The sequence below is a fragment of the Mizuhopecten yessoensis genome, unplaced genomic scaffold (genome assembly GCF_002113885.1).
Source record: "Mizuhopecten yessoensis strain PY_sf001 unplaced genomic scaffold, ASM211388v2 scaffold11101, whole genome shotgun sequence".
Classification (NCBI taxonomy): domain Eukaryota; kingdom Metazoa; phylum Mollusca; class Bivalvia; order Pectinida; family Pectinidae; genus Mizuhopecten; species Mizuhopecten yessoensis.
Genome location: NW_018408880.1, coordinates 367,314 through 382,750, shown reverse-complemented (window position 1 = coordinate 382,750; position 15,437 = coordinate 367,314). Strand labels below are relative to the sequence as shown.

Below are 15,437 nucleotides of genomic sequence, written 5' to 3'. Positions count from 1 at the left end.
GGGGAAACAACAAAATGATGATAACCCCTTTCTATATATAGGATATAGGTGAATTGACAGACGAGGCTAGTACCTGTGATATAGGTGTATTGACAGACGAGGCTAGTGTCTTTGATATAGGTGTATTGACAGACGAGGCTAGTACCTGTGATATAGGAGTATTGACAGACGAGGCTAGTACCTGTGGTATAGGTGAATTGACAGACGAGGCTAGTACGTGTGATATAGGTGTATTGACAGACGAGGCAAGTACCTGTGATATAGGTGAATTGACAGACGAGGCTAGTACCTGTGGTATAGGTGAATTGACAGACGAGGCTAGTACCTGTGATATAGGTGTATTGACAGGCGAGGCTAGTACCTGTGGTTCAAACTCATATGCTGTGAACAAGCCCAGTTTTTTGTTCCAATAATAATTGAAATAATATTCATATTTTGTCAAGGACTTGGAGGAATTAGGGAGAGACTTAAGGCCTATTACTTAATTAGATATTTACACTTGAACTTTTGATTAGTTGACATGATTTACGCAAGTCAGAAGAAAATTAGTTTGAGCACAAAATCCATGCTTGAGCAGGAAACAGTTTCGCGAATGGTAGTAGGGCCTGTAGTCATGAAACCGTTCTCATGCTCAATTATAGATTCCGTACTCAACCCTTTCGTGTGACTCGCTTAAAGCATGTGAAACGAGAACACTGATATGTGTAACATTTAACATTTAAAACAGTATTCAGCTTGAAGTCTCTCCAGAATTCTTCCAAACCATTGACCAAATATTAAGTTTATTTTTATTTATCACCGGAACAAGAAATTGGGCTTGAACACAGAATCTGATTTTAAACATGAGAACGGTCTCATGAACATGAAGGTCCAGGTTTTGGTATGTATAAACAGATTGTTTTACTACTCGACGACTTTGCAGGAAGCGGAAAAGATCCACCGCGTCGATCTTAACGTGAATATACCTTTGTATAAACACACATTGCTTTACTGCGAGATTTCTTGGCAGGTGGCGATAGAGGCACATGCCTTGTTGTATCCACATCCAGTAGAACTCCATGGTTTCAGACAAACGAAACAGAATTCGTGTTTACATTTACAAGGCATCCTCTTACACCCCCTCTCGTGCTCCACCAGCGCGTGACAGCCTGGGCATGCGCGGACAGCCGGAACATTTTTGTATTGGTCAATCGTCTTCTTCGCGCATGTCCTCAGGATTTCCTGTGACATCAGAGCCCCCTTGGCAGTCGTACATTCCAAGTTTCCGCAAAAATCCCCATTTGCTGAAACCTTCCAAGGATGCAAACATTGCCAACAGAATTCGGAATTGTCCGGATTGGTCTGCTGGCAGTTTATACATACGACTCTGTTGTTGTTCTCGCTGGCTCGGGCGGATAGACACCGACAAAACGGACATTCCTGTACATCCTTCCGTTTCTGTAAACTGTTCTTGCTCAGACGCATCTCAAACAGGACCCGTTCGTCCGTTGATAGCTGTGCTTTTACTGTCAGTTCGTAAAGGGTCCAGATGGCATCGCATGTCGTCTGCTTACCTCTTACGTTAAAGGTGTCAATCGCAGAGCATTGAAACTGTACAGCTCCATCCTTTAAACTGTTCCAGCACAGATCGTACAGGTTGTCAGGAACTGTAAAATTCAAAGTTTTTGATTACAAACGCCTATAACGAAAGTATGTCAACAATGTTAAATGGTAACCTATATGCTGTTTTACTACAATAAACCTTTTGTATGAGGTAATACAGTTTGAGATATTTTGCTTATTTTTATATACCGACCTGCAGGTCGGGGATTCAGAAAAAAGCTCACTGTCTTGTCACCAACCGCATGAGCAGATAAGAGGAGACTAATGTGGAGAACATGCAGATTTGAGATTGTTTGCTTTTGTGCCTTTTAAAAACTGAACAAGGGTTAAACGCCCTAATTCGATTACATAATAGCAGAAACAAGAGCACAACATGAACAAAAAATGAATTTCAGACAATTGAGAAAAGAACGACGATAATTAGACCAGGTGTTCCAGAAGAGAAAGCATCTTCCGCTTCATCAACGACACCCGCCATGTAAATATAAGTCAAATCATAGTGTCGGGATGTTCTGAAGAAGAAGAAGAAGAAGAAGAAGAAGATTTAAACACTTCACCTATTGCATGTCCACATGACATGTAAGTCCTGTCGTCCTCTTCGAAGTCCATGATCATGTCCTTGGCCGAAGTGACCAAATGGCCATACACCGGCCGTGTCTCCGGGTGGACAACGATACGTAATGGATTCCCTAGGTCAGTGTTGGCGGTCAGTGGATGTTGATTCTCATACACCAAGGCTTCGGCCATTTTTACGATGTCAAATCTTTCCACCGGGAGACGAAGTTCTGCGGAGAGTATCTTTTCTAGCTCAACGACAGATTTTATCTACAATATCAAAAGCGATGTCATCGTGACAAAGATATTCGAGGTTTCCCAAAATTTGTTATTAACTTACTTTATTATTTTCACATTTTTATTGGAATTTTCTGGGACTTATTATAGAACAATTGCATACCGAAAGATACATTTCTATTTAATAATACTTTCCATACATTTATGCTAAGTGGTTTTCGAAGTGTGGCAAGCTTTTCAGATGAAATCAATTTTACTACGACATTTTGTTCAATGTAATACAAAATAATGTGGATAAAAATAATTTCTGAAATTAACTTTTTTTTGCAAAACATTCTACGGAAAAAAAAATATCAAAATATTGTCAGATAAAACATAACTTAATTCTCTGTCAGAATGTTTAATTTCATTTCAGTGGAACAATAACAGGTTCCATGAAAAGTTAATGAAAAGTGATAGAAATTATGCATACAATATGGAGTAAATCCGGGCAAATCGCGAATTCCTATGTTCACGATGCTGTAGTTAGGTCTTAACATCGACACACGACATTTCTTGATAAATTCTGCACAACACAATAACACAGTCACGTTTATTATGATCATGGTCTGGCGACTGAATACACCCAAAGGCAGACTTAACAATTACCACGTGAAATTCCTACATGTTAAGGACAACGCAATTGTCAATTGATTTTCGCTATAAAAACTTACTTCGAAAATATGAACTGAATTCAATCTGGGACAGATTGTGTCGACAATATTAGATAACATATTCTTTTGTTGTAGTGCAATACATACACTGAAATACCTAAAGACCCATAAAAGTGTTTACATAAAATAGCAAATATTTTTATATCTAGGCGGGTTGGAGCTATACGGACCAATTAAGTGTTACTCTTTAAAATGTACTCATGCTTGTTTTCGGTTTGTATGTACAAAGCACTATACTTCTATCATGTCGAAATATTTCCAACTTTTATTAACTTTTTACTTTCGTTTTACACCGTATAAGACAGTTCTAAGAACAAGCATGAGACCAACAGGATTACAAAACACGCAGCAATTCGTAATACGTAGTTATATATCTAAAAAAAAAAAAAAGATGATATCAAATCTTCGGAATGAAATATTTTTTTTGAATTCCTTCAGCTCCGTTTAAGATATATGTACATAGTCAATATTTACCTTACGTCGGTCCAGCTTAATAGATCGCTCATACTTCCTGTCCCCGGATAATGTCTCGATGCAGATCTCTGTTGCCATATCAAAATATCTTCTTTTAATTTCTAATACACTTCCTGCTGCGAAACCTTGACAATACCTGCCTAGCTAAGTGTGGGCGTTTTCTTAATCGTCATGATTTCGTGTCGATATTTATACCGGATACCGACACAAAATGGGGAAACCAGTCTACTTTCACTTTCGGTTTTACGACACTACGTTTGATGCATAAGTGAAATCAGTCGATGGCGATATGACGAGATGGTTGATGTTTTGTATTAGATATGCTCAGTTCCGGTAATCATGCACGTCAGTCCTGCAACTTGATCGAGTAAGTAGTAGCCTTGCTCAAGTTCGGTTTTTATACAAGGAAAGAATGTGCCCAGGCACTTAAGCACCTGTGTTACACGTCATAGATCCTGCATGTCAAAAAAACGTACTAAAGTGTAACAAGCTTAAACATATACTGTCAGATCTAAAATTTGAACGAGATCAGAGAACAATGAAACTGTTTTTAGAAAGTTTATCTTATCGGAATCATATTATGAAAAACAATATTTCGATAGAGCAAACATTTCTTTTTCATTTGATATCGGGTTTTTTATAACATTCGTTTAAGCCATTTTCCCTGCGAGAGTTTTATTTATTTTAATGCGCAGAATTATCGGCTAGCGGTGCATACTATACTGCATTCCATTATGATAATTAGTATTAAGGTATAATATTCAAAAATAATCAGTTCAATGCTTTCATAATGTTTCGTGTTTTTAATAACAACTGTATGAACAATAATAAAGACAATGAGTGTAGCAATATAGGTGTCTTTAACAAGTCAGAACCCCGTAAAAGCTAAATAATCATTTTTTATTTTTATATAAATCAACCTTTTCTTCAGGTATCTACAATATTTCCATTTATTTCTTGTTTATGGTTTTATGTTAGTGTTGGCCTTCTCAAAACATTCATACACATTTCTTTATTAAGCCTCAGAGTTGGTACGTGAAAAACATACCAAATCGTCCCATGCAGGTCGGGGATCGAGAAAAGAGATTGATCGTAAAAGGCGGCTAATGTGGAAACCCCATGCGGAATTGGGGTTTTGCTTTTGTGTCCTCTATTTGGGGACACAAAAGCGACCAAAATAAATCTGCTGCACCCATTGCAATATTTGGGATCTGTATGTTTCTCTTTACTTCTAACTAATTATTGTTTCCTAGCGCCTTGCTTGGCAGTGCCTCACGTTTTGCTTTAGTGTTGAGCGTTCGCCCAGGTGAGGAAGGCAGTGGGTTCCGTACCCAGACCGGGACATACCAAGACCTTAAAAATGGCAGTTGTTATTCCCTGTTAAGCGTTTAGCATTAAGGGTAATGACAACAACTGGTTCCCCGTTGTCAGTATAATGTGCCTGGCGAAATGCTTTGCTAGTATCGGCATGGTATTTCAGTGAGATAGCACTATAAAGTCGGCATCAGATCCGCGCTGTCACAAGGAGGCAACACACCAACATACCTTGTCTCCGGCACACATACCAACATGCACGCATACACACCACACATGGAGGCATGACCTTAGCTGTTGATAGAACGTTAAACAAAATAAAAACAAAAACAAACACACCAAATCTGGTACGTTAAATATATATTACCAAGCATCACGGAATATGTTTAAACGGAACTGAGTTCAATACTATCATAAATGTTAGAAATATGCATAGTTATCTTACGGTTTTATTTATTTCTTAGTACAGTAAACACATTTATGTAAATTTCATAATGCATACATATATTAGTGTTGTTTTATTTCGTTGGTTTTGACATGAAAATTGATATGAATAGAATATATTTCTGGGGTTTTTCGTTTCGTGACAAGATTATTAATTCAACACACATAATGAAAACGGAAGAAACAATACAACGTTTACTACATATAAGATTATATGACGGAAAATGCATATATGTCGGCCACAAATATGGACCATATTATACACATTAAGCATATCAAAGCTATGAAAGATCACACACAAATAGCACAGGGGCATGACAATAAAATAAAGCACGGTGTCGGAATGTATGAACTTCTCCACCGATATGAAAATATCATTAAAGTGTCACCACGAAACGATATAAAACATCTAAATATACTAGTCACTACAAACCAGGTCCTCACATAAAGTGTCTTAATTCTCAAGTTCCTGTGAACAATATAGTAACAAACTATATCGTACATCATAAATACAAAGTCCTTTGTCATAGGAGTACCATAAACTTGTATATAAGCAAAGTCTTGTGACAAGTGTTCGCTATCTTGGTAAGTAGGTATTCACTAGTTTACCACCACGCTACGAGGGCCAAACATACTGGTACAACTATGCATTCACACAACATTATTTTCTCGTTTATGTCCGGGCCCTAAGGGAAAGAGGTTGTCAGGTAGTATAATATTGAAACAGACTCTAGCACAAACTAACACAAGAAACTCCAAGCTTTATTTGGGAAGTTTCGCATTTACAACGTTCCCGTCTATCATACGCGCCGTTATATCGTTTGACACTTTGCAGGGTCACAGTTGTTTCCGTAATCGCATCCCCCGCTAACGCCTTTCTGTTTCCAGGGCCTCAAACAAATAAAGCAAAATATGTGCTTGCATTTACAGGTCATCTGCTTACAACCGGAAGTGTGCTCAACAAGAACACTACAACTTGGACATGCGCGGACAGTTGGTGAAGTTCTCTTGAAGTCACCCATGACCTTAGAAACGCACGTTGTCAAGATTGCCTGTGTAGCTTTAGGTCCACTGGCAGTGGAACACGATAAATTACCGCAGTAGTTCGAGTTCGTGGTTAACCATGGACGCAGACATTGCCAACAGAATTCGGCATTTTCCGGATTTGTTTGGCAACAGTTTATGCACCTGACCCTGTCGTTTTTGACATTTTCACGAACAGCGAGCGAACGGCAGAACGGGCATTCTTGAACGTCCTTCATTTTGATCAAGCTATTCTTGCTAAGCTTCATCTCAAATAAGATGCGCTCGTCTTGAGATAACTGTGCCTTTACCGTGAGTTCATACAGAGTCCAGATGGCGCCACAGGTTGTCTGAGTGCCCCGAACTCTGAACTCATCCATGGCAGGACATTTGAACTCCAGATCCCCTTGTTGAAGTTGGTTCCAACAGTATTCATACAGGGTAGCTGGCGCTGGAAATATATAAATTCGTCTTAATTATATGATTCTGTCATAAAACTTTATAAAAGTATACCATGTTGGTCTCAGAGATATAAAGGTCACCTGAAGCGCGCAGAGGGCGATCCGGGCCAAGTGTGAGAGAAAAGAAGAAGCTGTGGAAAAGACAGAAAAGAAGTGATTACGTGGAGTCAGCGGAGATGACTGGAGGAGGCATGAAAAAGAAACGTAGAGAATAGAAGAATTGTGAGAGATTAATTTTCGAAAGCAGTTCATAGATTGACAAAGAGGGAGGCACAAAGATGAGAGCAATATGGAAAAGCAGAACGAAAGTAAATAAGAGAAAGAGCAGGGAAGAGATAGAAAGAAGAGGAGGAGATAATTTGAAGTAAGGAAGAAGGGAGGGATACAGGAAGGGGGTGAGGAAGGAGGGAAGGAAAGAAAAAATGTCAGAAGTTAAGGATGGAGGAGGGAACGGGAAAATATGGTAACAAAATTATTATATCGTTTATACATACACTTACCGATACCGTGGCCACACGACATAACGGTCCTTTGGTCATCCTCATATTCCCCATTAACCATGTCTGTTTCAGTGGTCATCAGATGGTCAAAGATAGGACGAGAAGGCGGATGAATGACCAGAACAATTTTGGACGACCAGACACTTCTGGTCAGTAACTCTTCATCATTGCACAGTAGAGCTTCGGACATTTTGATGACGTCAAATCGATCACGTGGTAAACCCAGTGGACCTACTAGGGCTACTTTAAGGTCGCCGATTGTTCTTAACTGCAAGAAAAGGTTAAAGTACAAACAAAATTATCCGTATGAATTTGATACCTAAATAACATAAGGCCATAAAACTATATGTGTGTTTCCGGTTTCCCTACCGACCCTATTTTTTGGTGCCTACCCTAAAGTTTTATTGTCATTTAGTGATAAGCACTGCTAAAATCAGAACTCCTGCTCTATATCAGCTGAGTCAACAGTTTTTTTAATGCCTACCTTCCGACGCATTTTTGCAAGCAGAAACAGGAAACATATTCTCTTTTTTGCCCTAAGTGTCGGTATACGCGTTCCATTTTACATGTTAACTAGAGTTTAAAAACGTTGTATTGCCAACATTGGAATAGTGATAGAGAGGAGAGGGGAAAAAGGGAAGTGCAGGGGTTATCGAGAATGGGCAAAACAGGAGGAGGAATTAGATGGAAGTATAATTGAAGAGTGGGAACAAACTGGGATAACCAGAAATGAATTGAGACGGACAGATGAAGAAGAAATGAAGATTACATCGTTACTGTGTATTGGTCAATCAGAAAGTAGAATGAGGAGAGTGGTAATAGAGAGGAAGGAGGAGGGGTGTGTTGATTGGTGTAAGGATGGAAGAACGGTTCCATTACTAAATGTGAGGAGGAGTGATGGAGGATAGTACGTGGTTGGTAGCGGTTAAGTAAAGGTTTGTTTGAAATAAATGTTTGTTCGGGGTTTAACGTCCTCGCAACGGCCAGGGTCATAGGAGGACGGGTGCTTAGGGAGACACAACGGCCAGGGTCATAGGAGGACGGGTGCTTAGGGAGACACCGCCGGTAAGAGAAAGTAGACAAACAAGATAGGACACGAAACATATTCCAAGTGTTGTAATTGGGGCAGCAGATTAAGTTGAGTCTCTTCCATGTCCCCTTCGAAGTAGACACGGTAGAAAGTCCTCGATTATGCCACCCCTGCATGTCGGGGATCGAGAAAATGTATCGTAAGAGGCGACTAATATGGGAACCCCCTGCATAATTGGGGATTTGCTTTTATGCCCTCTATTAGGGGACACAAAAGCGACCATTTATTTCTACTTCTAACTATCTTTTATTTCCTATCGCTTTGCTTGGCAACGCCTCCCTTGTGGCTTTCATGTTGTACGTTTGTGCCGTGTAAGGAAAGCAATAGGTTCTTTCCCCAGACCTGGACATACCAATGTCCTTAAAAATGGTAGTTGCTTTTCCCTGCTTAACGTTCAGCTGTCAGTATAATGTGACCGGGCGAAATGCTGTGCTGGGTGCCTTCGACTTGGTATTTCAGTGAGGTATCACTATAAAGTAGGCATCAGATCCGCACTATCATAAGGAGGCCATTACACTAACATACCCTGTCTCTAGCAAACATACACGCATGTAAGCATCCACAACATACAGGGAGGCACGTCCTTAAATGACCTAAGTTGTTAGTAGGACGTTAAACAAAATAAAGCCAACCAAACCTCGATTATGCAGGATCCCCAATATTGGTCACCTTTTACAGTACGATATCGAACAGCGGGATACAGCCGGTTTACTCTTTGTTTCTTCAATGTCCCCTAAACAGAAGACAGGGGGGGGGGTCTATTTTAACAAAAGAATCTGTGTTAAGAAATGTGATGGGAAAAGGATGTTGTCACACCGTACCATTAATATTTTCCCAATTATATGTGAAAATCCAAGATGACCGCCTGCCTGCAATTTTGTTTATCTGATCAGTCTAATAAATAATCACAACTAAAGACCTAGGGGAACATACATATAAGATTTGAGAAAGATACCTCCACTACTATTTGAGAAACAGCGATAACAAACATTCACTTTCAAAATCGAAGATGGCTGCCTGTCGGCCATGTTGTTTATCTGATAATTCACAAAATTAAACTTGCACAACTATAGACCAAGTGAAACCTATATATAAAGTTTGAGAAAGATCCCTCCAGTATTTACTGAAAAATGGTGATAACAAACCTTTAATGTCACAATCCAAGATGGTGGCCTTTCGGCCATTTTCTAAATTCGATCAGTCTCACAATTAAACATGCACAATTACAGACCAAGGGAAACCTACATATGCAATTATCCATTACTTCCTGAGAAATAGCCATAACAAACCTTCACTGTCAAAATCCAAGATGGCTGCCTGTCGGCCATGTTGTTTTTCCGATCAGTCTCAAAAGTTGCCCTGCACAACTAGGGACCAAGGGGAACCTACATGTAAAATTTGATAAAAGATCCCTCTGGTACTTCTTGAGAAATAGCGATAACAGGAATTGTTTAAGGACGGACCACGGACCACGAACGTAGGGCGATTTGAATAGCCCACCATCAGATGATGGTGGGCTAAAAAGAGGTAGACAGACAAAACTTGTTTCCATTAAAAATATGAAAAGTGTTTCGTTTAGGGTATCCCATGTTAATTTGAAATGTCTATTGAGGGGAAAAGGGTGGCGGAGGACGTGAAATTGAGGAAAGATAACCAAAGAAATTTATTATAGACAAGAAATATAGAATATTATAACATGTGTTATCATAACCTTTCATAAGCTTTTTAAAGACTTGTATTTCTTAGCAGAGGTATTGAAAATTTAAGTCGTTCAAATCTGATCACTAAGGTAAATAGTGAAAAAGATCTGGGAGTTCACATCGACGAAAAACTCAATTTTTCCATACACGTCCGAAAAGCAGCCAGTAAATTAAAAGCAAACCAAATTGCAGGAATAGTATTTAAAATTTTCACATATATGAGCCCAACCATATTTGTAACACTCTACAAAGCTCTTATACGACTCCACCTCGAATACGCTTCAACGATATGGTCAGCCCTGTATACCAAGGACAAAAGTACAGTTGAAAAAGTCCAGCGAAGAGCAACGAAAAGATTACCAACATTAACTGATATATCATACACTGAACGCTTAAGAATACTCGGTCTACCAACCCTGGAATACAGGAGGGAGAGAGCAGACATGGTCAAAGAGTACAGAATCCTTAATAACATCGACAAACTTGATAAGGATAAACTATTCCAACACTGCGAATACAGATCTAAAAGGGGGCACTCCAAGAAGCTGTTTAACAGGCCCTAAAAAAACTGATCACAGGAACCTCTTCAGTAATCGCATTATTAAACCGTGGAACTCGTTGCCTGAGAAAGTGGTCTCAGCACCGAGCCTAAACTGCTTCAAGGAAAGACTAAACTAGCGCAGGAAAAATCACCCGAAGAAATTTAACCCATCATTTTGGTATTAAGATTGGATCTACCATTCCAATACCATACTAAGCATCATGTGACTCAACTAAAAAAAAAATAGGGATTAAGTTTTTATGCAAATTTTACAACGGAGGGGCTCAACCCTTTTTATCTACACGTATGGGTACAAACGAGTGGAATTGTTTTTAAAATTGTAAATCACATTATTACTATAGACATAGCTACACTACTATGATTAGGGAAATAACAAGTGCGCAACCGGAAAAGTAAGTCGCGAGTGAATGAAATAACAATGATGCATCACCACAAGCTTGAACTAGCTTTCAACGATGCCACATCAGCAATTGCGCGATTCGGTTAAGCTACAACATCGCCATCTTTAAGTCTATGACGTCATGCCTAAATTTTGACAGATGTGTCAACAATCAGAATAGTGTACCATAATTTTACCAGCTATTCAACATGAAATAAAGCCTATATTGCTTACTTTGTTCGTTTGTAGTCCGATACGTCTTTCAAACTGGTGATCTCCCGATAAATTTCCTATACTTATGTGGGTAGCCATGGTTAGCTCAGTATTATCCTTCTGGATCAGTGAACGCTTGGCTGTAATGCTCTTTCCAATCAGAGGACGAACCGAAGGATTTCCCTAAACTGTCCCAATATGCTATACTAAGTAATTAAATAACATCGTTCTACTTTCATTTTTACTTTCTCGTCAATATAAGAGGAATTTCCGAATAAGAACGTGGGGATTCTCAGTCCCTATTTCCGGTTTAGGTATACTTTGCATATGATTATACTGCATGGTCTATTATTGGACGATAGCAATTTAACAAGTTTACTGAGCGAACTTTGACATAATACTAAAATGAAACAAAGAGTGCCAATGTAAGTCATGGTACAAATATATTAGTATGAATTATAAATGACAAAACAGATGTATTATATCCATAATTAAACCCGATTATGAGAAATAATTTACACATAAAGACATCATACTAAAGGTTGCCGATGAAGCACCAATTAAAGTATTTATAGAATTTCAGGCTTTGAGTTACTTCCCTTATTGGATNTGTTCGTGTACAGCTGGGTAATTATCCAGTTTGTGTTCGTCGAGTTCCGTTTTTCTTTTCTTTTTTAATTAAACGGTTGTTCAAAATAGCATGCAGTGATGTACGTTAGTTTCCTTGTTTAGGCGTTTTTTTAAACAGTGGTATCCGCGGCTCCACACTTGCCAACTCTCCCTATTTAGGAGGGAGACTCACGATTTTAACCTTGAAATTGAGCAATTTCTACTAGTGAATTTGCTAAAATTTCATGTGAAAGAACAGCTCAAAAGATGCCATTTCCTTAGGGTGTACAGTACATACATACATTTGTTTTAATCTCCCCCATGGATATTTTAAAAAGTTGGCAAGTATGACAAGCTGGTGTTAAACTGTTTATGTGTGTTCTTGCCTATAGCAATATGAGCATATATGAATCCCCTATATATATGTGTGTACCCTAAACTACAGACTGTAGTGTAGGCCTAATGTACATGGCAGTCAACGAGTCATTTAAAATGTTAATATTATACATTTAACAAAAGGTGGACATTGATAACGTTAACAGTCATCTCCGACATCTGTTACTGTACTATGTGATTAAATCCTAATAAAAACAAGGGAGTAGGCCCTATTCGAAACATTTGTTACTAAAGGTACTATTTAAAGTGAACAAATAAAAAGTCTAAAACATTACAGTCATATTATTTATATTTAATTATTCTATTAATGCACTCATCCAAGTTCTGCAAATGAAGTGAATAGCAGCTTACATAAAGGCATAACATAGACATTTATCCCAGGGGTCCTCCCTTCCCTCTCCTTTGTCCTTTTTTAAGGACAACGCATTAATTTTGTGTTGATAACAAAGCATCAGTACATTATTACCCCATGCCACACTCCCAAAATTATATAGTATTACCCTTCCCACATTATTCAATATCTAAGAGTGTCAAGATCTGATGAGCAGCAGGCCAAGTTTACGAGTTTATTCCATCTGCGCCAGGGACTTGCGAACTTACAACGTTTCACGTCATGCACGAGGTTCGCATCCTGTTCTGCAAATCACGTGTTGCCATTGAATTAAACCAACCCCATTTATGATTACATAGCTTTCATATTACCCACAAATATATTCGAGGCACTAGCATCATTATAATTAGCACAAGTGTTTAGAAAAAATTTAACAATTAAAAATGTTATGTTTCTTCTTTAAATTTTACTTTTTGTCTTCATTATATTCAGGTTTATTAATGCCAAATTTATTTCATTAACCACTAACCCAACTAGTGGTTGTCAAACCAAAGGATAATCACAAAAAGCTGCCAATCATACCACAAGTTGTCAATCAGACAGGTACAGATCAATGGCTGTTTTACAAAATATACAAATAAGAAATTCAGTGCCTTACATGTATATATATATATATATTTAGTTGAAATTTAAATTTTACCAGGATAAAAATAATGCTATAAGTAATCAGAGCTACATGTAAAGTATTTAAAGTATTATCTATACCTCCATTCAAATCATCACCTGTGTATCTTAAGAACAAATTTAAACATATCAAAAAGTTGTGATAACTTGAATTTTAAACAAAGCTTTTTGTATTTTAATGATAAATCATACACAAAGTTCAATATCCAACCTTAATTTGGAATCAACTCCAGTTGTGTCCTGTAACCCAGTCCCTGTGCTACTAGGATCAGTATTTGGTTATCAGGTATATATTCTCGAGTCTGCTTTTAATAACACCTACTTGGGTACTATTTGGACTTCAAAACTCGATTTTGCCACAGAGTTAGTAAACAGCATACAGTTCATACCTTATTTATTGATCCGAAAACACCTGTTGAAATCAAGTCCGAAACAATACTGAAGGTCCTTATTCTGCGAATAGCTCTCTCAACATGAATCCTATGCTGGGCTATGGTCTGTGTTTGGTTGACATCTGAAGCAATCCGCTGGCAACCAGCAGACACAAACGGAGGGATGATACGTTTTAATCCAAGTTTGCTCAATTCATCTGTTATGGTAAATCCTTTGTCAGCCATTACTGCATCACCCTTTTCAATATATTTAGCATCAATCAGTTGCTGTAATAATGTATAAAATCCACCTGTGATGTTATTTCCTTATCAGACATAGATCCGGCAAAACGTTCACTCGCATATATCAAATTACCCATTGGGTCACAAGGGATTTGAAATCGGAGTACATCTGTGACTGTAGTTTTAATTATGATGACTTCTGTGTTTTCAACTCTGTACAGTCAATTATTACAATAGAATTTGGGAATTCCTGCCTAAACTTGGTGGGCATGTTGCTGTTGGTATCATTACGATGCGGCCATATATGAATAGAACCAAGACATATATACATGTGGTCAACCCAAGTAAGGAACAGTTCACTAGCGGCTTGAGTGGAGAAAGCAAATCTGAAAGACAGATCTTTAAGACCAAAATTGTGTCGCAGTCTCATCAATGTTAACAACAGTTTATCCTCACACACCATGTTAACTATGTCTTTCCTGTTATTATGTTGTTGTGGGGCTTGAATAGTAAGAAAGTCAAGTAGGGCCTGGAATGTTGAGAATTTGAATCCTGTTTAATATTCAAATAATCCTTGAATCTGTGATTTCTGCTTTAAAATATCCCGAACAGTCAATGGTTTGGGTTTGACATCACTTACAGGATTTCCCAATGTAGCTTCTTGTTGTTCATACCACACTCTAGCTGTACTTATTAAATTAAGACTTCAGACTGATGAATTTGTAGTTGCAGTTGAACAGGGTTAGGGTATTCATTTTCCTGGTTGTGGTGGTGTTGGTGGTGGTACCCTGAAAAAAAGTTCAATAAATAAATCAAATTCAGCTGATTTAATTTATTTTCAGTCTCAGAAGAATGACTATGATAATATAACATATTGTAATAATAGAATATATTATAATAATAAACTTACACTAATATTGCATATATAACGTGTTATCTGATAGTGTGAAAAAAATAGTTAGGTACAGAGGATACAGTTATTAGCATCGGTGTCCAAATTTCCAAGCGTGGCTTACCAGCCACCGGCTGGGCCGGAGGCACCTGTAGGTCCAGTGGCACCTGTAGCTCCGGTTGCACCTGTTACAGAGGTGCCGGTTGGACCGGTAGCTCCGGTAGCACCTGTTGCGCCTGTGGTACCTGTTTCGCCGGTGGCACCTGTAGCCCCGGTGGCACCTGTTGCTCCGGAGGTGCCGGTGGCACCTGTTGCTCCGGAGGTGCCGGTGGCACCTGTAGCTCCGGTTGCACCTGTTGCTCCGGTGGCACCTGTAGCTCCGGTGACACCTGTTGCTCCGGTGGCACCTGTAGCTCCGGTGGCACCGGTTGCGCCTCCAGGTCCTCTTGGACCTTCATTGATATCAGTGAGTGTTACTAATGCAAATACTGAAATACAAAACAGAAGTTTTACAATTAAAATATTTAAATAATGCATAGTTCATGTCATGTACATAATGCTATCTGCCTAATTTTGACATTTTCCCACAAATTATTGATTGACTATAATGATGACTGTTCTGTCATATATTATATATATATATG

General features: G+C 38.6%; 2 protein-coding genes across 2 annotated transcripts; both read right to left on the bottom strand.

Annotated features, from left to right (window-relative positions):
* Positions 1-294: 294 nt before the first annotated feature.
* LOC110465776 (potential E3 ubiquitin-protein ligase ariadne-2-like) lies at positions 295-3,953 on the bottom strand. Its single transcript, XM_021521851.1, has 3 exons — positions 3,582-3,953; positions 2,160-2,427; positions 295-1,646 (listed from the first exon to the last, which is right to left on the bottom strand). The coding sequence occupies exons 1-3, from the start codon at positions 3,657-3,659 to the stop codon at positions 988-990; spliced, it is 1,005 nt and encodes a 334-aa protein (XP_021377526.1). The 5' UTR covers positions 3,660-3,953; the 3' UTR covers positions 295-987.
* A 1,253-nt stretch (positions 3,954-5,206) lies between these two features.
* LOC110465809 (E3 ubiquitin-protein ligase dbl4-like) lies at positions 5,207-11,633 on the bottom strand. The gene is made up of 3 exons (XM_021521905.1): positions 11,289-11,633; positions 7,324-7,591; positions 5,207-6,813 (listed from the first exon to the last, which is right to left on the bottom strand). The coding sequence occupies exons 1-3, from the start codon at positions 11,364-11,366 to the stop codon at positions 6,152-6,154; spliced, it is 1,008 nt and encodes a 335-aa protein (XP_021377580.1). The 5' UTR covers positions 11,367-11,633; the 3' UTR covers positions 5,207-6,151.
* Between the last annotated feature and the right edge of the window lie 3,804 nt (positions 11,634-15,437).

Excerpts from the sequence above, each read along its gene's own strand:
- LOC110465776 (XM_021521851.1), bottom strand. The coding sequence starts at position 3,659 with ATGGCAACAGAGATCTGCATCGAGACATTATCCGGGGACAGGAAGTAT. Across the intron at positions 2,428-3,581 it reads TTAAGCTGGACCGACGTAAG|ATAAAATCTGTCGTTGAGCT; the intron begins GTAAATATTGAC and ends TTGATATTGTAG. Across the intron at positions 1,647-2,159 it reads GTCATGTGGACATGCAATAG|TTCCTGACAACCTGTACGAT; the intron begins GTGAAGTGTTTA and ends TGAATTTTACAG.
- LOC110465809 (XM_021521905.1), bottom strand. The coding sequence starts at position 11,366 with ATGGCTACCCACATAAGTATAGGAAATTTATCGGGAGATCACCAGTTT. Across the intron at positions 7,592-11,288 it reads TCGGACTACAAACGAACAAA|TTAAGAACAATCGGCGACCT; the intron begins GTAAGCAATATA and ends CTTTTCTTGCAG. Across the intron at positions 6,814-7,323 it reads GTCGTGTGGCCACGGTATCG|CGCCAGCTACCCTGTATGAA; the intron begins GTAAGTGTATGT and ends ATATATTTCCAG.